The sequence below is a fragment of the Stegodyphus dumicola genome, chromosome 10, assembly GCF_044657685.1.
Source record: "Stegodyphus dumicola isolate Sdum_Otavi_A_Nest chromosome 10, ASM4465768v1".
Taxonomy (NCBI): domain Eukaryota; kingdom Metazoa; phylum Arthropoda; class Arachnida; order Araneae; family Eresidae; genus Stegodyphus; species Stegodyphus dumicola.
Window position 1 is genome coordinate 118231900 of NC_140777.1, and position 25946 is coordinate 118257845.

Consider the following 25946-nt stretch of genomic DNA (forward strand, 5'->3'; position numbering starts at 1 on the left):
CCAGAGTATGTAAATTTTAGTAGAACACGCAGAGTATTCAAATTTTTAACAGAAGTAATTTTGAGTTAAATAGAAGAGAAACGAGTTTGTAGGTGTGCTTTCTTAATTCACAAGCGTGAAGGTTGCTTGGTAGAAGTTTATGAACCGCGCGTTTCGGCCTGTGTGCCTACTTCGGCAGTTAGTTTAATCTTTCAACTTCTTATTCTGAAAGTTTGCTGAAATCTCAGCTGTATCTTAGAACGCGGTTAAGTTAGTCACGTTTATAGAGCCTCGTAGGTAGTGACCTCGTTATTTAGTCATCCTGTTATTTATTTTTAGTTGTACTTTTCTATTTTTATTTAACCGCCGGGTCGGCGTACTTTGTGAGCGTCAAGTGAACGCATCTGTAACTTCTAAAGTGGAATAAAAAGGGAGTTAAACCCTTCTTAAGAGTTTGTGTAATTTCTAGTTCATAGTAGTCACTACTACTGCTGCGGGCAAGTTGGGGCCACGCGACACCACATTGGCGCCCGAACACTTTTCGAACTGAAATGGCCGAAAACTGGATGGAAGCTCCTGTACAAGTCCAACAACAAGAAATGGCGAACCAATTAGAAGGATTTGGATACCTGGTCCAGACGATGAGAGCATCAATCAAGCCAAACGTCAATTTCGAAGGAAAAAATTCGGTGGCGATATTCTTAGAAGGTCTCGAAAATCATTTCCAGCTATACCCTGTGCCTGAAAGACAAAACGTTGCCATTGCCACGTCTGCACTAAAAGGACAGGCCTCACTATGGTGGAAGAATATAGGCAAATTTTTATTAGGAGAATTCGGAGGCCAAACATGTACCTTTGAAAATTTCAAAAGATCATTTTTAAAGGCCTTTCCCATAGTGAAAGACCGAGCAAATCTAGAAGCCGAGCTATATAGTTTTTATCAACGAAATATAGAAGAGTTGACGGACTTTATTCTGCGAAAAATTAAGCTGACGGATATGCTGTATGGGAAGAAACCTGACTCGGAGATTATTGAAATAATCTTACCAAGATTGCTACCTGCTGTTCAAGATTACTTCGAAATTCGAAACCCAAGCACCTTGCAGGAACTCTTCGAGTTGGCGGTCAAGTTCCAAAATCGCAGAATAGCGGAAAAAGCTAGAGGGGCATCGTATTCTCAAGGTCTCCGAAGACAATCCTCAAATGAACAGACGAGAAACACAAATCGCTCTTATGAGGGAAAGAGCTACCAAGCTAACTCATCGAAGCTCGAAAGTCAAAGCCCAAAAAGGAAATTTGAAAACAACCGTCTGCGTACCCAGAAGGCAGAAGTTGAAAGGAAAGTTTTAAACGAGTAGATGGGCCTGTAAAAGCGAGGGTCCAGACCCCGGAAGTTTCGAAAAAACCCTCAAGAAGATACCTAAATACGGTCATGGTAAAGAACTCACAATTACCGATTATACAAGTCCTGGTTGGCGATGTACCAGTAGAAGCCCTCATCGATACAGGTGCAGAAGGTAATTTTATGAGTGATACATTTTTAAGAAGAATTTTAATAGGTTACGATTATTTAAAAATAAAAACACAGAAATCATAGCAGAACAAGGACAAACTTGTCAATGTATTGGGAAATTATCATTGCAAATACAGGCAAAAAATGAAAGCCTTAAAGTATTAATTTTTGTGGTAAAAAATTTGCAAAGTTCACTTATTTTAGGCATGGAGTTTTTAAAGGCCGCGAAGGCCAAACTGAATTTTCAGGAAAATTCTATTATTCTGGAAGTGGGTCGGAGGGTGGTGGAGCCAGTGGAACAACTGCAAGTCGACCTTAGCCATTTGAATGACCATGAAAGCCAAGCCATCCAGCAAGTGGTGAGTACTTTTTCGAACTTGTTTTCAGAACGGCCTGGTAATTGTCAAATTGTTACGCATGATATACAGTTAACTGCCGACAAACCCTGTAGGACTGAACCTTACCGGTATGATAAACAGAAAGAGCAAATTATCGAAGAACACATTCACGAAATGTTGAAAAACCAGATAATAACGCCTATAAATAGTGAGTACGCGAGTCCAGTCGTACTATGTAGGAAAAAGAATGAGTTCCCTCCCTCGGATAAAAGGGCTTGGAGGTTTGCTATCGATTACAGAAAGCTTAATAGTGTTACTAAGTTCCCAGTTTACCCTTTGCCGGTTATAGAGGAAATTATTAGAAAGGTTAAGTCTACGAGATACTGTGGGTAAAAAAAGTATTTGCACACCTACATTTTTGTTTGCATTTCATAAAAAGAAGCATTAACAAATAAAAGAATTGGTATTGCCAAATCAGAATAAGTTTAATCATCCAAAACAAACAGAAAAATTACAATAACATAAATAACAATGCTTTTTTATAATAAAAATAAAATACCTCGTGTCAAAAAAGTATTTGCACACCTGCATGACTACAAAAGAAATGAAATATATAAGCAAATTTCAAATAACTAATATTTAGTATGCATTCCTTTAGCATCTATTACTGCTTGTAATCTCGCTGGCATTGATTTAATTAAATTTTCTGTAATAATAGGGTCAGTATTCGATCTCTCTTCAATAAGGGCTTGTTTAAGGGCAGATTTGCTTGAAATCTTCCTTTTTCTTATTTTTAAATCCAAAGAATTCCACAAATTTTCCAAAGGATTTAAGTCTGGTGATTGGGGGGGGGAGTGGCAAGTTTTCTGGGTACATTATAAAGCAACCGCATACGTGTTATACCGGCAGTGTGCTTGGGATCATTGTCTTGCTGAAAATAGTACGAATTACTGATACCCAATTTTATTGCACTTTGTGGCAAGTTATCTCGCAACACATCAATATAGGTTCGAGCTGTCATATTCCCATCAATGAAACACAAATTACCAATTCCTTTGCTAGCCATGCACCCCCCAAATCATAACAGAACCTCCTCCATGTTTAACTGTAGGTAACATATTTTTGGTATGAAAAGCATTACAAGGTTTTCTCCAAACTAATTTCCTGCTATCTGATTTAAAGATATTGAACTTACTCTCGTCGGAGAATATGACATTTTTCCAGAAATCAATTGGCTTATTGATATATTTCTTAGCGAATTCAAGTCTCTTCAGTCTATTTCGTTCAATTATGAGAAGTTTTTACCTTGGAGATCTCCCATAAATGTGTGCATCGTGCAGGACATTTCGAACACTTTGGGCACAGATTTGAACTCCAGATGTTGAAGCGACATCATTGGCTAAAGTAATTGCACTAATAAATGGATTTTTCGATGCTTCTCTTGTGATTTTTCGCTTAACTTATAGTGAAAGTTTCTTTGGGCGTCCAGAGCGCAGTTATTTGATGTAGATCCTCTTTCTTTATGACGTTTTATAACATACCGAACAGTAGAGAAGCAAACATTTACTTTTTTTATCTATTTCTCGATAACTTAGGCCATTTTCACGTAGAGAAACAATTTTTTTCTCGCAACTAAATCGGCAATTCAGATTTCTTAGGTGCCATTACAATTTGAAATCGACAATCAACTGATAACGTTTCGAAAACACCTCCTTTTATAGTCGTCTTACGTATGCTTTTACTGCGGGATGACTGTCAAATAATATCATAAAAATGCAAATTTTCTAAAGTTGAGCTGAGTGTGCAAATACTTTTTTGGCATAAGATATTTTAATATTGTTGCAAAAAATGTTTTTTATTAATATTATTGTACACTCACGTTTGTGAAAATTGCAACACCAAGAAGGAATCGTCATAATTGAATGCAATTTAATACACAGTTGAGTGGTAGTGGTACAAATAAATGATTAAATGTTCAAAGCAAACAAACAAGAACAAGAGATCAGAATCAGTATTTTGTGTGGCCACCACGCGCCGCAATAAGTGCTGCTACACGACGTGGCATGGAGTCAAACAAAGTTTGAATGTCTGACTGAGGAAGAGCATTCCATATCGTTTTTACGCGTACCCAAAGTTCGTCTGCAGACGCAACAGGACGAGGATCACGAGCAAGACGCCGACCAATGACATCCCACACATGTTCAATTGGCGACATATCCGGGGAACACGCAGGCCAAGGAAGAAGCTGTACCTGCTGCGCTGCAAAGAAGGATTTAACAATCCGAGCAATATGAGGGCGGGCATTGTCCTGTTGAAATACAGCGCCTGGCAAGCTTTGAAGGAAGGGAACAGCTTCGGGCTGTAGAACTTCACGGATATACCGGTTGCTGTTCAGATTGCCCACAATTCGTAGCAATTGAGATCGTCTATGATATGCTATGGCGCCCCAGACCATAACTCCGGGTGTTCGTCCACTGTGGCGTTCGATAATGCACTCCGGAAGGTGGCGTTCACCGGCATAGCGTCTGACACGAATGCGGCCATCATGGTACCACAAATTAAAGCGGGATTCGTCAGAAAACACGACATGCTGCCAATCAGCACGCCAGTCTCTATGCTGATTGGCCCATTGTAGCCGCAGGCGGCGATGGTCGTGCGTTAGGGGGATCCTGTATAAAGGAGTCCGTGCGCGCAGTCCACACTGCAGCAGACGTCTACGAATTGATGAAGCACACAATGAAACACCTGTAGCTATTGACCACAGTGCTGCCAATTGTCTAGAGGAAGCTGTACGGTCCGTCCGCGCCATGCGGACCAGGTGTCTATCATCGCGAGCTGACGTCACATTTCGGGGTCCACTCCCGGATTTCCGAGTTGTCCGACACTCGTCCGTCCACTGCTTCCAAACGCGCATCACTGTGCTGCTGTTACGCTGCACACGAGAGGCTACTGCACGATACGACAATCCAGCTTCACGAAGGCCGATGATTCTCCCTCGTTCAAACTCTGTAAGTTGTTCAAATCTCGCTCTCTTTCGTCGACGAGGCATAAGTACAGATTGAGTTAACGTTTACCACTAGCAGATAACCACCGATAACCATACACGCCTCGCTACAGCCGTCTATTTATTCGGATCCATCAGCCGTTCAGAGGGCGCTGCTCAGCATACGCATGCGCTACGGATTTGCAATTCTAATCATTTGCATATCATGCGCTACTTTGCATTTCCTGAAAATTTCAGCTCACTCGCGTAAGTCCTTCATGGTGTTGCAATTTTCACAAACGTGAGTGTATTTTTGTAATAAATTTAAATGAATAAGCTTATTCTGTTTTTTAAATTCCAATTTTTGTATTTCTTAATGCATTTTCTTATAAATTGTGAACAAAAATGTATGTGTGCAAATACTTTTTATACCCACTGTACATGACTAAGTTGGACTTAACGTCTGGCTACTATCAAATAGCTATGAGAGCCGAAGACATACATAAAACCGCGTTTATCACAAAATCGGTCACTTATGCATTTTTACGCATGCCCTTTGGATTGTGTGGGGCCCTGTCAACATTCCAGAGAGCTATGGACATTGTTCTAAAGCCTGTCCTAGGAAAATCGACTTTAATCTATCTAGATGATATAATTATAACGAGTAGTACGTTGGAAGAACTTATTAAAGATTTAGAAGAGGTTTTTAAATTATTAAAAGACGCCGGTCTTACAATTAACGCATCAAAATGCAAGTTCGCGACTAAAGAACTTAAATATCTGCGTTATAAAATTTCGCAAAAGGGTATAGAAACTCAGGATTCAAAAATAAAAGCCATCAAGAATTTCCCAACTCCCAACACCGCCAAGAAACTTTCTTCTTTCCTTGGGTTATGTTCTTATTATCGGTCGTTCATAAAAGATTTTGGGAACATTGTTGAACCGTTGTTAGTAATTAAAAGAAAGAAAAGTAAATTTACGAGGACAGCAGAAGCAAATACTGCATTTGAAAGGTTAAAAGAAGCACTCATCAATGTCCCTGTTTTGAAATTCCCGGAAGGGGACGAAAACCTGGAAATTGCAGCAGATGCGTCGGACTATGCCGTAGGTGCGGTTCTCATGCAAAATCTGCCAGATCTCTTGTAATTTGGCAACAGACGACACTGTAAAAACACAAAAGTAGAAAGTACAGACTAGCTAGTGAAAGAATGCGTAAGTGTGTGTAATGGCAATGTATTTCTATGGGCTAGCATGCTGCTGGATATATATGTGTGTGTAATAGAATGGAGTGATTTATTGCGTAGATAGAAGAATAAAACTTATGGACAAACGCAGCCGCAGATACAATACAATATTATTATTGAATAAAGCAATTCTTGAGACGCATAAATATGATTCACATATCATCAGTATGAGCGCAATCTGAACCCTATATTTTAAGAGGTTTAACACATCTTGAGACAATGGAAGATATAGAGAAGTTAACCGCGTGTGTTTGTTCAAAGGCAAACACAACAGGAAAGGGAAGTATATTCAGAAGTGTGCATCAGAGAAAGTAAAACAGTATTACGGGGCAAGTAGGGTGTGCCGCCTAGAAACAAAATTAAATAACTGGTGGTAAAATTAAACCGACTCAAACAGTAAGCTTGCGGAAAATGAGGGTACCCAGCAAAAGTGTACACGAATGTATTATTGAGTGATAAGTAACCGTGATGACGCAATACTAGAAATGTTTACCATTGCGTTGTGTATAGATTAGAAAAACCCGAGACGCAAATAGTCATAAAAAGTCATAAAATGAATAACAAGAAGTCTATATCAACACCTCTTTAAATTTTAAAATAACCTTCAGAATTTATTTTTGGAGCAAGCAATGGGTATGACATTTTAACAGGTTAAGGTAATACTACACACTCTCAGGAGGTAGGAATATCATAATTTATGAGAAACCTTAGTAGTAATCAATGATCTTAGACAACATAACCTTCACATTTTAAAACTAAATAGAAATTCATAATACTATTCAGCTTCTAAAATACTACGAATGCATTTAATATATATTTTTTCTTTTAAGATAACCAGTATACATATATATGAATTCTTTATTGCACTGGAACTTCAACTTTTATCCCAAAAATTTAATCAGGAGGGAACAAACCGAGCTCAGGTAGCTCAATTAATTAAGCAGAGAAAATACTTTTCTTTTCAATTATTGCATAAATATTAAATAACAAATATTTCACAAATATCAAATAAAAAATACAGAAAATTTGAAATAAACAATTTAATAATGCTCGTTTAAATATTAACCCTTTATTGCATCATGTCTACTCAAGCAGACAAAAGTTTAAATTTGTTTGTTCTTCTGTAAATGCCTTAACATATTCCATTCCTGTGTTTATTTATTCTATATTATTAGAACTTTCAACTGTCGATCATAGATGTCTGTATAGCATCACTAAGTAAAGCAATGCTATTTGGAAAATGGCTGCTACTTCTGTTTCCAAGTTAGTACATAGCAAACATTATATAATATTGCTTACATTTCCTTATACTTGCCATTTTTTATACATAATTAGTAATTTTAGTCATTTTATTTTAAATGTCAGTGTGAGAAAATTGTGGAGTGAGTAGATAAAGATCTACCGAAAAGAGTGAATTGAAACCCAAATGTACTGCTTATCAAGCCAAAACACCCCTGGAAATGTTTATGTTCGGCAAGGAATTTTTGAACATTTGACATTTGAATCCAATAGGTACAGGTTACAAAATCGTAGCAAAATGAATTCAATCACAATCGACGAAACGAAGTTTTTGGGTGATCTGTATGTACATGTCAGTTGTATATTTACCATTTAGAAAATGGTAATGATCACTGCAAACAAAGCAGGAAATGATTTCAAATGCAATGACCGTAAATCGTTGGGAAGAGATTTGCATGCATGTACGTATATGCATGCTGTCTACTGTAGTGAACAAACTGTAACAATTATTTAAAACGAAATTTGAATAAAATTATTTTTTTTATTATTACTGTTAAGTAGAAAAATACAAACATTTTCGTTTAACTTCTCTAGATTATTTGGATGCAACAAAGGGTTAAGCGATAACTTGAATTGCGCGAGCATCTGCTACCTAAAGAAAATATTGCATTAAACGGGGTATGCGGTCACGCATCGATAACCGGGATCCAAAATATGATTTTACTTCCATGCTATTGCAAAAAATTCATTCCAAGGCTTAATATTTTACCTTTTTATCTTATACCTTAACTTTTTACCTTGAACTTAAAGGGAACAAATATTGACATTAGTTTTCAGCTTTTACAAATTAGCCTAGTTAAGAAAAATAAAAAGCTTATCTGTGTCAACTCTTTAGGAAGACTGGGTTCTCCAAAATGGTGGAACAGGAACGGATGCCAAGTATCCTTCTAAGACGAAAACTCCTGTCAGCCGTCTCAACAACACGGAGAGATCACAGGTAGGAACGGATGGTAAATTTCCTTCGAAGACAGAAACTCATACCGGCCGTCTCATCAACACGGAGACATCACAGATTTACTCCTTCACTCCTGACAAACTGACATGAAAAGTCGACCGCTGGGATGATTCAGGCAAAAGGCTGTCGGTCGCAATATTTTCGGAAGAAAATTGCCAATTATTCGCGAAGAGATGAAAAACTCTTAAGCGTCATTTAGGAAGGAAATGTAGTGAATATTAAAGTGGTTAAATAGTTACACCAACTATTTCTGCATGGAGAGTATAAAATAAAACTTCACTTAAGTACATTCGTCTATCGTATTACACCTGCTGAAAAAGCTTTTCGTTGCGCGACGAAAAACACCCCTAAAACAAAGAACTTCTATGTAAAGATGGAAAGGTTCCATAGACGTAATTGTAAACCAGTTAGCTATTACGCCGCTGCAAAGCGAAAGGGAAATTCGTCAAGGGATTTGGCGACGGAACCTGGCGGCGAGAATTCCCCATCCGCGATCTGTACAGGAAGTTGAGGAATACGTCTTAAGAAGGAACGTTCTTTGACAAACGTTTCTCTGATATTTCGAGATAATTTAAACTCGGATATTTTTTAATTTAATTTAATTTAATTTTTTGCTCAAACTAACTAATCCATTAATTAATTTGCTTGCGAGAAGAAAATATTTGCCTTTAAAGTTTACATAAACTTAAAACGATATTCTTTTATGAACTCTTGATAAACGTGACCTTCGAACTTCGACGCCAGCTTCGAGCTTTGGCGACAGATATTTTGCGCATGCGCAGCTGTTTTCCTCTATGCTGGGAAGGAGCCACTCCTGTTGCGGAGTTTTCCTTTATAACAATACATATTCTTTGCCTAAAACGTCAAGAAGAAAAACAGTACAAAAAATTCCACTTTTCCCCTTATTAGTTCAAACAAAATTCATACATTAACCCCTCTCCCGACTCGCCTAGTGATCATGAGAATGCAGCAACCCCTTTTTCCGAGCAAATTCACCCCTCCTCAAGACATGATATTGAAAGTGACCTTTCGAATTCTACGACACGTACACCGCTAAAACTAATTTAACACCCAGCAAAATTAACCAGATTACAGAATTTAGATAATTAATTGGGCATAACTCCAATTCTAATAAACATATCTTAAAAAAGTAGGCTTGTTAGAAGGGTAAATTATTTCTGCTTAAGTAGTATAAGTTTCAAATGCAAGCAATCATTGACACAGGACTACCGTGTTTCCAGCAGAAGGTGGGCACAGGACCCTCTAAGATGAAGACGAGATGAGTGGAGCAATGCGTTCTTCTCAGACGAGTCCCGCTTCACTGTACATTCTGGCAATAGGTGATATCTCATCTGGGGAGAACCTTATAAACGGAAAACTCCTGTATTTGTGCATGAAATTATCTGAACTATTTGTAGTATGATTCTGATGTCAAATATATAAATATTTAATTAAATTGTAGAATCCAGTATATAAACTTCTTTATGAAAACGGAGTAGCAGGAAACTACACGAGAAAAGGGTTAAAGTTCCATTTATTAAATCTTTGAAAATTTACAATGCATCAATTCGACGCTAACAAACTTCACCCCTTCTTGGGCGGTAACTGAAAATTAAGTAAAGAAACTAAATTTTGAAGATATTGGCAAATGATAGAACTAGACTACAGGGCTTAGATCCCATAACTTAAACCCCTTTCGACGCTAGTGCCAGCAAATAAAAATGCAATTAAGCCACCTGAACCAGCCTAACTATCTCCTTCTCCTACCGAAACTCGGCTTTTAAATACTTCCTTCAAAGTAGAAATTTGTATTCCTTCACGCGCGCTACACCATTTAACTATTATGGCACTGACAATTAGGGAAATGAAGGCTTGTAGAAAAGTCTGAACTCTAAATTGTTAGTTAAAATATATATAAATCCATACAAAATATTCCAAATTTTATGTTCTTTGGCTAATTTCCTTCTGTAATTTCCTTCCATATACTGAGAAAATCCTGTGCAATGAATGAAAATTTTTATTTATCAACGTAGTTTTAAATATGATGAAAATAAAATCTGTAGATGTATAGATGTCTAAATAAATTTAGTAATATACAATATATATATATAAACAAAATTTAATACAAATAGTGAATTATAAAACATGGGTTGAATCTTAATAAAACGTTCTACATATGTTTACAATAGATTAAAACAATTCAGATCAAATAAAATCTAAAAAAGAATAATTAGTATATCAATTAAGTATATCAAGAGGTGAATAGAATTTTTGCAATTTAAATTTTGTTAATTCAATAAATTTCACTTATTCCTAGAAAACATTTTTCTCATCAGTTTCTTTAGTGATAGGTAAAAATTAAAAAACTTGAGATTCGGCGATCTTACAAGAGACCGGAAGATCTGACGAAAATTTGGAAGCATGCGTTTTTAAAACTCCAACACTTATTCGGAGAATTATAGACAAGTTGGGCCATATGTATAGTAAATATTTAGAAAAATTCCATAACAAAACATACTCTACCTAACATATTTCAAGATTAACAAATTCATTCTCTTTAATTTAGAAGTCAAACAACAAAAATCAGCGTAATATTTTTCAAATTTTCACAGGACTAGTTTCGATGGTTTTACCGAACCATCATCCTTAGCTGTAAAAGCGCAAATGGCTGGTCATTTGCAATACATAAGATAAGAGCCAAACGTAATGCAGTAAAAGAGCTCAACCCTTGACTATAGCTTAATATTTTACTGATTTAATAATAGAAATATTATTTTGCAATTAAATGCAAGAAATCTTTTGAAAAAAACAGAATTGAATTCATGCGCAATTCAACTGCACAAAAGCAAATGAGTATAAATTTTTCCAATGTATTTCATGTTTTTTAATTAACTGATAAATGATTACTGAAAAATATACGAAGGCAACTTAAGCATTAAAAATCCGAAAACTAATAAAATTTAACCCAACGCTTCTGACTAGCTCTTATACTGCTAATTTAACATTTAATAGAATTTTAAAATTATGTAGTTAGTTATTACATATCATTATTTAATTAACTATTAATTATTTAAAGTCATTCTGCAGAATATGAATAAATAAATTCTCACTCAATAATGTTCTTAAAAACTTCAGGCGATATTCCACTTATCTGGATTTGCTTTACTGGTTCTGTAATTTCTGGAAGTTCGTCTTGACTTTTAAACAGCATCTGCGCGAAGTATTGGCTTCCTGCAGCAAGAATAGCTTTATGCGCATAAAAGGTAGAATTTGATTCAGTATCATACTTAATGAAGAATGTAACATCCGTGTATAGTTGCTTATAGTAAAGGTGTGCAATTCGCTGCCTAATATCATATCTGCCCGACTGTTCATGCCCTAGAAAAGAGGAAAAGCCTAAGAAATATTCATCGAATAGTTTAACCAAGAGTAATTTCGTTAATCATGTTCATTAAGATCAATAAAGATAAAAATTCATTCACTTAACATTTTCTTTTTCTTTTAAATACTTAGACACGAAATGCTAGACATCATAACACCCAAAAGTTGCATGTTGGTTGCCTAAACCCCTATCACATTATGTTTCCGCTGCGCGGGACTGGACATCGAAAGGGACAATTCTCAGAACCCGCACATTTCCAGGAAACGCACGTAGCTAGGTTACAGTTTTCACTTATTACAAAGACGAAAACCCGAAACAGTAATCAATTATCTCTCAGATTGTGACCACGTGACCCTTCAGAAACAGAACATTCGTCTGATTAGTTATTCTCGACGCGGGACAGAGCAGCAGCCGAAATATTTTCAGCGACGTTTCAAAAAATCCCGCGTAGCCGGCACATCATTTCCGTACCTAAGCGGGACTTCACTTCCAGTAGGACCAATTTTCTAGGAATCCTCCCGTTTAAACCAGTACTACCAGAATCTCTTTTCTCAGAAAAGTCGCGTCTAGCAGGGACTATCGCTAGATGTGAGAAGTGTTTATAAGAAGCTTCAAGTGAGCTCTAGATTGAGTTACGGTCGGATCCCTCAATACTGACAAGCAGTTTTTCCGATTAAAACGCATAGTCCCTAAATTAAATCGGAGAAATTCATGTGTTTGTCGATTGGAGATAAGGAAAAAGGACCTCGATTGAACAGTCCATGTTCTGCGTACGTTGGAGCAAGTGACCAGCGAAAATCAACGAAATAAATGAAGTAAGTTGATGGTATTAACATTTTATTCTAATTTTCAACTTCTGCTTGGTAAAAGTAATACTATTCTTTTACAGATATTGTTTGGCAGACTAACTTTGTTGATTCTTGGACCGCAGAGGAACCTTCTAGAATTTCTAAAATCTCTATATATACACTCACGTAAGAAATTTAGAGAATTTTCATATTTCATCTACGATCTCCAGAACTACTGGACAGATTTAAATAAAATTTGCTGTGAACATAGCTTGATATAATACAAACAAAATAAACATCCAACAGTTATAATCGACACACATGTTGGTGTGTAACACACATGGGAGTCTGAAGGTCTGAAACAGCGGTTGCAGAAGACGCAAACAAAATGGATTAATATAGGGTATGGTACCCTCTTACAGCCATACAGGCATCGCAGTGTGATGTTATACTGGAAATAAGGGAGTTTATGTGCCTTTGGCAGTTGGTCCCTCTCATTCAGCAACGCAGTTTTCAACTCCTGGATGTTTCTCGGAGGAGGGTTGCGAGTTGAAATTGACGTCCCTAGAGCGTCCCAGACATGCTCTTTAGAGCTGAGGTATGGAGACTTGGCTGGCCATCCGGCGAATATCCTCACTCTCGAGAAATTCATTGACCAGAAGAGCTCTATGTGGCCTCGCGTTATCGTCCTGTAAGATGAACTTGGCGTCCACTGAACCCCGTAAAAGGCGAACATAGGGCTTCATCCCTATACCTCCCACCAGTCACGGAGCCTCTGTCAAAGACGTGGAGAGGTGTGCGGCTATCCAACATGATGCCTGCCCAGGCCATTACATCGCCACCACCATAATTTCTCGGACGTTGGAGGGTAGGTAGCGGCTCTCTCCATATGAAAGAATCGGCGAGAAACGGTGTTTAGGCTAAAACGGGACTCATCGGTGAACGGAACGGTCGCTCATTGCTCAGTACTCCAATCACTATGGTGGCTGAAAATGCTAATCGAACTCTCCTGTCCGTAGACGTCAGCGGGACGCAAACAGCCGGTCTTCTGGCAAACAACCCTCTATCATCCTGTCTTTTGGAAACAGTCACCCTTGTTACACGGGTTCCTGTGACTGCATACAGGTCCCCAGAGAGCTGAAAAGCTGTAGCCCCTCTGTAGCGTCGCTAAAATGGAAGCTGTAGCCTCGCTAAAATGGACAAATAGCGATCTTCTCTGGCCGTCGTGGCTTTTGGTCGACCTTGCCCACGCTTTCTCTCAATAGATCCAGTATCCTTGAACTGTTTTCATAGGTTACACACGACGCTGGGCGTTAAATTAAACTCTCTGCATATCTGGACTTGCGATTGGCCTGTCTGTAGCCTCCCCACAATTCGCAACCTCATTCCATCATCTAAACGTTGGTGGTTACTCATTTTTACTATTCCGATGTGAATTTAACCGATGGGTGCAAGATAACAGCAAGAAATTCCTCGAGGTGTTCTAGCGAACGCAATTAGTCTTGCTTACCACGCGCTTATGAAGCCTGTTTTTCTGCTGACTATGCCTACACACATGTGTACGCTTACGTATTTGCCGTACAAGATTTGCATTTTTATCTAGAAGAAGTGTTTTTTCCTTCAGTTAAGTTATTTTCATGCAATTTGATAAAATATGCAAATTGACTTAATTTATTTCACCAGTGTGTGTGTGTATATATATATATAGCAGAACTGATATATGTAAAATAAAAATCAGTGAAAGTACTCTTTGATAAATTTAGAGGTTAATAATATTATTGAAAATCAATAGTAATTTTAAAATTTATGAGGTTACCGAACAAGTGTTCTAATTCTATAAAACGGTATGATATTTTTACAGTAACTTTCAGACAGTATATTGTTAAATTAATAATAATATTAAGTAATGAAAGCAACCAGCATACTTTATGATTTACAGTTACAATAGAAACTAATACTAGGAAGAAGAAAAGAATTACAAATGAGTTAAATGCAAAATAAAGTTAGGAAACTGTAGCGAAGAAAAATTTGATGATGATACCATGATAATTTCCTCTTCTTTATAATTTTACGAAAATTAATTTGTAGTGTGTCTTATGTTAATCAATAAGTTATTATAATTTCCGTCTTTACTACAAATTCCCTTTTCCGTACCAGAATACAAATTAGTTGTGATTATTTAAGCTGAGGATTTTTGATTTCAGAGAGAGAGTATTTCTGGGATTTGCACGCTACTTGATTAGTTTCTAACCACTCTAGCAGTTATAAGTATTATAATTTGTTCATTGCATTACTCTCAGATTTAACAAACATAAAAGTGTTTCCATTTATCTGAGCAATCCTATAAACGAAAGAATAAATATCATCTTATGTATGTGTACTTATTGATCCAGCTCCTAGCTTAGTAATTAATTGGATAGTCTTTAACTAGTGTTCGCGTCTATATATCATTTGCTTTCTTCATCTTTATTTAAATTAAGTTCAAAACTTCTTAAGGATATTTATCAAAGAATCAAACGAAAGCATGTGAAAGATCACTTAGCATTAGGCTAAAGAAGGGAAAAGGAAAATTTCACTGATTATTTATTTTTTCAAGAAAATAGCAGAAACTGGCAGGCAGCTTTATTTGAAAACATTTCATGCACTTTAAAGCAAAATTGAGTAAATCAAAGTAAAATCTGTGTCAATATCATTAAACTATACCTAAACTTATTTATCAATAAGTTTGATTTGTGAAACATGTTTTCAGAATTCTCCTGTGCAGTTTTTTACTCTCAATACATATAATTGTGCGGAGAAAAATAGTTTGCGGCACTGCGCAATTTTTGTCGGATAAGCTGGCACCGCGAAGTCCCCAACATGCTGTATTATATGAATTCGGCTGCACCTGAAAATGAAGAAAAGGGAGAAAAGTACCTGTAATTTCAAATATCCCTAAAGATTTCAAAAGTCGCGAAAATTTTTGATTGTAAAATAAGTATTAAGTATTTGGACAACTGAATTTAAATAACAATTTGGGTTTTAATTTGCATCTTTACGTGCTTAACTACGTAGTTCGTTCTCTCCGGGTGGTTATGTAGATTTTCGTAACGAGCATAAGAGTATAAATAGGCTAACAGGAACCGTGGATTTTGTTTTTTTCTGTCTGAAGAACTTTAGTTAGAGTCTGAGCCTAAGTATCATAGAACGAATTAATGAATAGAGCTCCGAGTAAATAGCTGCTGGTGAATGTTACTGTTTAATCCCTGCCGGTATAGTTGATTCCAGATAAGTTCTATCTAAAACGGTAAGCTAAGGTTGAAAGTTTATCACGTGAAAGTTAGATAGAATTGTAATTCCTCCCAAAAGAATAACTGAGTTTTGAATTTTTATCTTGAAAAGAATGTTCAGTCAAGCAGACTGTCACCTGAATTTTTTATGTTAATCCTCAAGTAGAGACTCAAATAGACTTTAAAAGATTCTGTGACTTCAAAAGACTCAAATAGACTTTAAAAGACTCTGTGACTTCAAAAGACTCAAATAGACTATGTGTTCTTGTTGACATGAACTTTGAAATTTCATTCCCATCATGATAACTCGTGTCTGGAAATTTATTGGCACCTAATACTTAGAATCTGCAAAGGTAACTGTAAAGTTACGAACCCATGCACTCACAAAATCTAACAGTAGGTGACATAATATAAAAGATTTTCCTAATTTCAAAATTGATTTGTTTTAGTCACACAACGTGTTATAATTAATGCTTAAAAAGTAAAATAATTTTATGCCAGTACTAATCTAAGCTTTAATTACATAAAGAACCTAAAGTTATGTTTTACCAGAATAGTTTGGAGTAATGTGACATTGCTAATGCTTTTTTATGCTCAGATAGATTTCTATCTATATTATGTGATTTATTATGCTTTTAAGATTAAATGTCTATTTTTGTTTGTTTATTTTTAATGATCGTTGATTAATGATCAAGTTATAATTAAACACATCGTCTGCTTAAAATTAAGCATTAAATCAATTAAATGTTTTATTTTACACAAGGGAATTATTATAGGTAGAACTAAAAAACCTGCAAGGGGATTATGCCCAACACCTATACAAAGTAGTAATTTAATGAATTCTTTTCTCTGTCACAGTGCTTTTAATCTTACCAAGCATTCTGGCATTATTCATCCCTCTGAAACATTTTGTGTCCGTAATGTACACACGGTTACTTTAAAATCTTATAACTTATTATGGTAAAAATACCTTTGTGTTATAAAAAGTTAATTAAATGAAAAAAACTGAAGCTTAATTTACAAGATTTAAATATAATTTTCATTGCTGAGACTTCCTCATAGTTTCAGATGCGATAACTCGAGCGGTGCCTGAGAGGCACCATTCGAATCGATGTGTTTACTTGTGTTTGACCTAAGGAATATCTCTTGAGAGATCTACTTGGCCTTTTGTAGATCATATTACGAGGTGTCTGAATAGCTATAAGGATGTCTTATCTCAAATAAAGGTTGTCTTTGCAATGCTTATGCGATTAAATGTCTTATCTCAAAAATACTTGCGACCGCGGGTAGGACTCTGTCTTCGACCTCAGTTCGAACTCTTGCCGATCGCAGTATTTCTTTCAAAGTTAGAGCCCAATAAGTATGGAACACGACGAAGAAGTTACTTCTAGCGAAGATGAGTTTAATTTTTCGGCAATAACGAACGAAATTACATCACTACATAGACAGCTCGCCCATGAGAACGAAGACGGAAGTGATAAAGATAGTGACGACGTTAGAGGAGCAAGAAGACGAAAAATCCGAATAATCGATAGTGAATCTGGAAGCCAAAGTGATTGTACAGAAGAGACTGAACCTTCAGAATGGACAGTGTGCACAGAATCCGAAGAAATCCTCAGAAGAATACCGTTTGTATCCGGTGAAAGACAAGTAGGACCGCACGTATTTGCACATATAAAAGAACCAACAGATTTTTTCAAATTATTTTTCACCGAGGAATTAGTTACTGACATAGTGCAGGAAACTAACAATAACGCTGCAAGGAAGGTGGAAGGGAAGACCTTATCATCCCGTTCTATATGGCGATCATGGTACGATGTAACAGTTACCGAATTTTGGGCGTTTATTGGGGCAATCATAAATATGGGGACAATGCCACTAGCAAACATACAAGAATACTGGTCGAAAAATGATACTAGTTATATTCCGTTTTACTCAGACACGTTTACGAGAGACCGATTTTGTCAAATATTTTGGAGACTTCACCTCAAGACAATACCCTCAGAAAACACAATCCCTAGAACCCGTTTGCAGTTAGTATCTGGTTTCCTCGAGTATATAAATGTAAGGTTCTTGGATTACTTTGTACCCGGAGAGCAGATTTGGGTGGATGAGTCGACCGTCAAATTCAAAGGCCGCATATCATTCATTACGTGCAATCCAATGAAACCTACAAAATGGGGTATTGGGTTTATAACCTCGCAGATTCAAATACCGGCTTCATTCATTACGCATATCATTCATTACGTGCAATCCAATGAAACCTACAAAATGGGGTATTGGGTTTATAACCTCGCAGATTCAAATACCGGCTTCATTTGTGCTATTCTGCCGTATTATGGATCTCTAACAACAGAGACTTTATAAGACCCGATCTACCGGCATCAACCAGAATACCGCTACATCTATACAAAATGATACAGGATAAAATTCCCGGTGTTCAGGGACACCACATGTTCACGGACCGTAATTATACGAGTTACATATTGGAGGAAGAATTACGCAAACAAAAGTGCCACTTAACTGGGACGATCGTGACAAATAGAAAGCACCTGCCATGTGAAATACGAAAGCCAAAATTTGAGAATCGAACCACATGTGCATATCGTAAAGGTAATATTTTGGTTCTTGCGTGGAAGGACAAGAGGGTTGTGACGGCTTTGACTACTTGGAATAATGCGGGAATAACTCCTGTAAGAAGAACTCTACGAGGCGATATTGAAGTCGTTATAAAAAAGCCCAATGTTGTTGTAAATTACATCAAATTTATGAGCGGTGTTGATCGAGCTGACCAACTGGCTTCGACATATTGTTTTTCAAGAAAATCCGTAAAATGGTGGCGAAAACTATTTTTTTTGGGGGTTTGGAGATCTGCTCCATCAATTCATACATTCTTTATAAATCAGTAAAGAAGCAGAGAAACGAACGGCCGCTTAGTCACCTACTATTTATTTGAAAACTTTAGTGGATCAACTGAGAGGAGACTTTCGACAAAAACAACCCAGCACAGCTTCTACTTCACACAGCATTTCTGAAGCGGTCCGACTAAATGGGAAGCTGTATATTATTTTGATGGGGCAAAAAAAGATTGCAAAGTTTGCTCTCAAAGAACGTCCCAAAGGCGACAAACTGTATACTACTGTGACACATGCCCCGACAAGCCAAGGATGCATATTGGAGATTGTTTTGTAAAATATCATACGAAGCAAAATTTTAGAACTTAATGTTTAATACATATGTTTCATTAAGTTAAAAAAATATGTATAATGTTAAAATATACGAGTTTAAAGTGTTTTATTGTGTCTAAAATTATTTTAAGTTAACAATAAGGAACTCATGATATAGTTCCTTAGTGTTAACTTAAAATATGGCTGATTACTCTCAAGTTGCTGGTTCACCCGATAGAAAAGCGCCTCGAGCGCAAAGGGTTAAAAAATTTATAACCGCAAATATAAAAAAAAATCATAAAAATCTGTAAATTTATTTTTCACTTATTATATTATGCAAAAAGCATATACAGTAGAGTCTGAAACCTCGGTTTAATGTGAACCGAAGGGTGGCCGAGTTTGTGAAAATGCCGGGTTATCGGGAAAGGTTTTAAAAAAGGATACGTAGGAGTGTTTTCTTAGAAAATACAGTACTTGTATGTATTAGTTGCCTGAAGATAAAAAAGTTTTCAAAGAATGCAATTGTGTAACTCAAACTTAACTAAACTAAACTTCCCAAATACCCTTAAACAAAGAAAACGTACGTACTTTATGAAGGCATAGAGCCTTTATTAATGAAAATTAATGAATAAACATTGTACAGTAATTTGCCTGATAAGACAAGCCTCAGAAAAGTACTTTATGAAGGCATAAAGCTGTTCATAATGGAAATTAATTAGCCGACTTTACAAAAACTGGCTATTTTTTTAAGAAATAGCCGACTTTTCAAAAACTAGCTAATTTTTTTTAAAGAAATACGTAATATCCTGTTGTTTTCCGTCTGCACTTGCGTTTTGCTGCTTCATCACGATCACGAAGACGACGAAGGCATAGCGGGAAGTCTATTACGGACGTCCCTTGTTGTTAAAAGCACTGAAGAGCGATTTCGATAGACTTTAGCCCTTCCCTATGTTATATTTTAGGGGCTTGTACGGTGGAGTCCTCAACGTCAACATCTTCATCATTTTCTGGCATTTCTTCAATAACTATAGCAGTAATAATTTCTGCACACATAATATCTTGCTCGGTATCATTCTGAAAGCACTGTTCGACCTTATTTTCATCAGCTTCTACACATCCAGAAATTCTTTTCAGGAGGATGAGTAAATTTACATTTTCTGCATCATCATGTTCAACATTTCCCTCGTGATCAAGGAGTTTTCGCCAGGGACGAACTAGTGTCAATGACTCTAACTTGTTCCAGAGTCCGGCAAACATTCTACAAGATGGCAATAGGTTAATTTTCTTTACGTTCTTGATAAGACCTTCACCATCATCGTTTGCAGAAAGAAGGGAGGATAACAGCTTTTGCCTATATCCTTGAGACCAACAAAATTCTTTAGTCTATCGGCTGGCAAAACTCTGTGACATTGGGTGGTAAAAACATTCCCAGTATGTGGCCACTTTTAACTCTTCAACGTCTGTGGCCGAAGACAAAATCAGAATAGCTTTCTTTGTCAGGTTTTTTAAATTTTAAAAACCCCTCAACCGACGAAACAATTATTTCATGAAACCATTCTTTGAAAACTGAACAACTCATCCAGGCATTTGACTGATTTAGGTACCGAACGAAAAGTTTATCCATTTCAGTGGGCTTAAATGCACGTGATTTCTTTATTGCGATAACCAGTTGCATTACTGCATGCTACGATTGTTAGCCTCTCCTTTCAAAACCAGAGGCTGATTGTTCTTTGAAAGCAAGAGCTTTTCCTGGTGACCGTTTACAGCAAAATCCTGTTTCATCACAATTGTACAATTGCTCTCCGGTCAAATCTTAAATTTCGGGAGATTTTCTGAAAGTTTTCCTTAAACTGAGACATACCCTCCCTATCCCCAGATTGTATTTCTTCACAAATATTAAATTGTCGCACTCCAGCGTTTCTTCCAGCAATCATGCCAGTGCTTGCAACAAATTTTGGATCGTTAACTTTTTTAACACTTCATTAAATTTCAAGGACTTCTCTTGCAAGATTGCCGCACTGATTGGCGTGCTCTTCTCTCCTGTTTGGCGAGACCAAATGTAAAGTGCTTCATTTACCTCATTAAACTCCCTTTTCCTTTCTTTCAATGTTTATGTACATATTCTCTTAACACACGACGATTGGATTTCCGTCCGTTTCTTTTCATTTTTCAGTCGTACTTTTGCCTACTCCCAAGTTCTTAGCCAGTGGACTGGCACTTTCTCCCTTATCCAGTTTCTTTAATTCATCCAACTTTTACTCCATATGTAAGGATTCTAAGTTTTACTAACGTTTATTTTATTTTAAATCTTTACTATCACTTCTTATTTTCTACTTCCGGCCAGAATTAAAAGCTCTAACTTGTTTATGCAAATTTGTCTTGCTAACGCCAAGTACTTAAGTTGTGGTTTTTTGCCAAGCAAGAGAGAGGAAGGAGTTATTAGAAGCAGGCCGCTTGCCATAGTAGTTTTACTCGTTTGCTGGTTGCTTTCAAGGCCAGAGGTGTAATCCTCTTAATAATTTTAAACGTATCGTAGTTTTAGCAGCTCTCTGTACTACATACGGCATTTTGTTAATTAACGGCCAATCTTAAAGTAGGCACTTGTATATTAATCCGAAGTTAGTTTAGTTAGAGTTTTAGTTAATATTTTTATATTCTTTCGTTCAGACCACAAGTGGTTGGTCTCTGTATTCCGAAGTCCGGAAATCTCTGTAAAGATAGAAAAATAAAGGGTTTCGTATACCCTTCCTATGTGTATTGTCTACTTCACAATTTCTTGAACATAGCTTTAGTAAGCTCCCTGTTCTGAGCGAGGACAGTTCATGTTTCCAAGGCAAGTAAAGAGGAATACCAGTCCTGTTAGTGGCGCCCGACGAAGAAGAATAACCATGCCGAGTTTCAAGAAGAACCTGTGGTGCCTGCAGAAGCGGCTCAGAATCCAGAAATGCCAGCCACCGCCCTGGAAGGATTTGGGTACATCGTACAGACCATGCGCGCATCGATGAAACCAGAAGCAACATTTAATGGAAACTCACCGGTAACCAGTTTTTTGGAAAAATTGGATGACCACTTCATGCTGTACCCAATCCATGAATTCCAGAAAGTCACCTTAGCTACCAGCGCTTTGAGGGGCCAAGCGCTTAATTGGTTAAATATACTAAAATACTCAAATGTATAGGCAGCAGCCTCTTGGGTCAAGCGGGAAGTCCCACCTATACTTACGAAAATTTTAAGACTGCCTTAGTAAAAGCCTTCCCTGTCGTAAGAGATCGCTCAAAGTTAGAAGGGGAACTCTTCAGCATATACCAGAAACGAATTGAAAATCTCTCAAGCTTTATTTTAAGAAAAATTCACGTCTTTAAACTGTTGGCCGTCTGGATCCTGAGATAATCCAAGTGATTTTGCCGAGGTTACTTCCCCAAGTACAAGACTTTATTGAATTAAGGAATCCGACTACACTGGAAAAGTTATTTGAGCTAGCAATTCAGTTTGAAAGTAGAAGAACGGCGGACATTGAAAGAAGACGCCAGTAAGAGCAACGAAGCCAGTTTGGTGCACCAAGACCACAGCAAAGGCAAGAACACGGGTACGGAAGCAAATCGAATCAGTGGGCAAGGAAACCCGAGTATCCAAAAACAACCGGCGAACGTCGACAGTTCAATAGTAAGCCAGAAAAAAAGTCTGTAGGCCAGCGGAAAAAGAAGGAAGGCATGGAAAGGAAGACAGAAAATTTAAACTAAAACGGATTTCTGCTGACAGGAGGGTGCGGAAATCCGAAGGCCAAGAAAACCCCTCTCCCTTCAAGTTAAATACAGTTATGGTGAAAAATTTGACTATTCCAAAGATTGAAGTTTTAGTGAACAACATCCCAGCCACCGCACTCCTGGATACAAGCGCGCAGTGTTCCTGTGTGGCAGAAGATTTTTTTAGGAAGTATTTCCGTAGATACCGCATATATAATTCGGACAATACGACAGTGTTAGCTCCGCAGGGAGAAAGATGCAAGTGCATAGGTAAATTACCATTATATATTCGTATCAAGGACGAGCAAGTAAAGATCATGTTTTTTATCGTAAAAAAATTTACAAGCACATGTCATTTTAGGGATAGATTTTATTTCAGAGACAGAAGCAACGCTGGATTTTAACGAAGCGTCCCTTAAGCTGACGATGAAACCAATTCGAGAAGAAAAAACAGAACCACCGACGTTAAACCTCGACCACCTGCCTAAGGGAGAGCAACAAAAAATTCGACAAGTAGTAAGTGAATTTGCTTCGTTATTTAGTGATATTCCCGGATTTACTCAAGTTACTAACCATAGTATCGACACCGGAGATTCACTGCCAGTTCGCCACAAACCATATCGATATGATAAGAATAAAGAAAAAATTATAGAGTGGCACATTCGAGATATGTTACGTAAAAATATCATAACGCCCATCTCAAGTAGTTATGCTAGCCCGGTTGTGTTATGTAAGAAAAATAATGACTATCCGGTAACACATCCGAAAAGGTGGCGTTTTGCAATTGACTATCGTAAATTAAACTCCATGACTAAATATCCGGTATATCCGTTACCTATTATTGAAGAAATTCTAAGGAACATAACTTCTACCAAATATATGACTACGTTAGACTTAACGACTGGTTATTTTCAAATAGGGGTTAAACCGGAAGATGTGCCTAAGACTGCTTTTATAACCCCGTCTGGCACATATGCATTCTTGCGTATGCCGTTTGGCCTCTCAGGGGCACCGGCAACATTTCAGCGATGTATGGACATTGTGCTAAGGCCTGTTCTAGGAAAGACCACATTTATCTATTTAAACGATATCATTATTACTAGTGATAATCTGGATCAACATGTACAGGATTTAAGACAGGTGTTTTCATTATTAAATGAGGCCGGTCTAAAAGTTAATGTCGAAAAGTGCAAATTTGCAGCCCCTGAATCAAAATACTTAGGTTACAAAATATCTCAGAAAGGAATCGAGACGGACGAATCAAAAATAATCGCTGTGCAAAAGTGGCGAAGAAGTTTCGCCAAATACGGCGAAGAAGCTCTCTTCTTTTCTAGGACTTTGTTCATATTATAGGTCCTTTATAAAAGATTTTGCAGCTATTGCTGAACCATTGTTAAAATTAAAAAGGAAAAAGGCAAGATTCTCGTGGACGGCCGAAGCCAATAGTGCTTTCGAAAAATTAAAGCAAGCATTAACGCAAGCCCCTGTGTTGAAATTTCCAGAATAGGATGAGAATTTAGAAATTTCAGCGGATGCTTCGGATTATGCGGTAGGAGCGGTACTTTCGCAAAATCAGCAGCCCGTGGCATTTTTTAGTCGAACTTTAAATCAAACACAAAGAAATTATTCCGCGACCGAGAGACACTTGCAGTTCTGTTAGCAGTGCAAAAGTTCCGAGTCTATTTTGGAAGGGCGCCAATAACAGTGTATTCTGATCATGCGGCGGTAACTAGATTGTACTCAGAGAAAAACTTATCCCCAAGGTTAATAAGATGGGCACTCAAGCTACAAGAATATAATCTGGTAATCAAGCATACCCCCGGAAAGGAAAATATCGTAGCAGATGCCCTATCCAGAATAAAAATAGATGAAGAAGGTAATACTATAAAGGTGGCAATGCTCACAGCATGTACAATAAATTCCCGAGAAACTGTAATAACCGAACTGGGTAAGGATCCTGAGTTTGGAAACATTTATGAGCATTTAAAGGATCCTGAAAATTTTAGCCACCAAGATATTGTGGCGATAAGAAATAGGGCGGCCCATTACGAACTAATAGATGGTCTATTATTTTATACAAAAACTACGAATTCCAACAACGAATTTCGACCTGTTATCCCAGCTAGTCTTAGATTAAATATACTGCAAAAGTTACACGAGTGCCCATTAGCTTCTCATGCTGGTATTCGAAAAACCATCCAACGCGTACGAGAAGCAGTTTATTTTCCTGAGCTTCAAAAGTTAACAAGGGCGTATGTCCAGTCCTGCCCAACATGTCAAGCAGTTAATTATATTAATTTCCACCCGGCCGGGTTTCTAAATAGCATTAAATCCGAATTTCCAAATGAAATAATTGGTATCGATTTATTGGGCCCTTTCCCAAAAAGTCAGTTAAATAAAAGTCGGTATCTCCTTGTTATGGTTGATCATTTTAGTAAGTGGACCGAAATTGTTCCCTTAAAACGAGCCTCCGCGAAATTAGTTACTGATTCTATTTTAAATAAATATATCTTAAAATACGGGGCGCCCCTAAAAGTTATATCGGATAATGGTCCTCAATTTGTAAGTAATATATTTGATGACATGTGCCAAAAACTGGGCATAAGTCATTTAAAAATGGTCCCGTATCGGCCGCAATCAAATATAGCGGAACGGGTCAATATAGTGAAAATTATCCGTAGTTATGTTAAAAATTTTCATAAAAGCTGGGATAACCATATCAATGAATTAGCTTTCGCCCTTAGGACCGCAAAACATAATACGACGGGCAAAACTCGTGCTGAGTTATTTTTAGGCAGAAAGATTATAACGCTGTTAGATAAATTATTTTATGTTCAACAAAGAGCCCCAGAATTTGAAATGGGTGATATAGAAAAATTAATTAAAGGAGCAAAAAAGAATACTGAAGTAGCACAGAGAAAACAGAAGCTTTATTATGATATGAAACAACGGGGAGTAACTTATAAAGTAGGGGATGAAGTGTTAAAAATTAAGCATTCACTTTCTTCAGCACCAGAAGATAAAACTGCCAAATTTTATCCACGATTTGAAGGACCATATGTCATAGACAAAATAACTCAGGCTGTAGTGGTGTTAAAAGCCAGGAATGGTGAAACCTGCACCGCAAATATTGACCAGATAAAACCATTTTATTATCGTACTAAAATGCCAATATTTCGAGATCTTTTGCAGGATCCGGCACGGCAGGCACAAGCTTCAGAGGTGGAACAACGACAATGACAAGGGCAAGCCATTAGGAGGCAGGAGCAATTGAAAAGAAAGTTAC

The 25946-nt window shown here is 37.1% G+C and overlaps 1 protein-coding gene across 2 annotated transcripts in view; it reads right to left on the reverse strand.

The window, feature by feature from the left end:
• LOC118182973 (BTB/POZ domain-containing protein 6-B-like) overlaps positions 1–25946 on the reverse strand; it is a 75659-nt gene that overhangs the window by 39461 nt on the left and 10252 nt on the right. For both annotated transcript variants that reach the window (XM_035352365.2, XM_035352364.2), the window contains exon 3: positions 11422–11689. In XM_035352365.2, coding sequence (XP_035208256.1) covers positions 11422–11689 — 268 coding nt within the window. The remainder of the gene's footprint in view (positions 1–11421; positions 11690–25946) is intronic.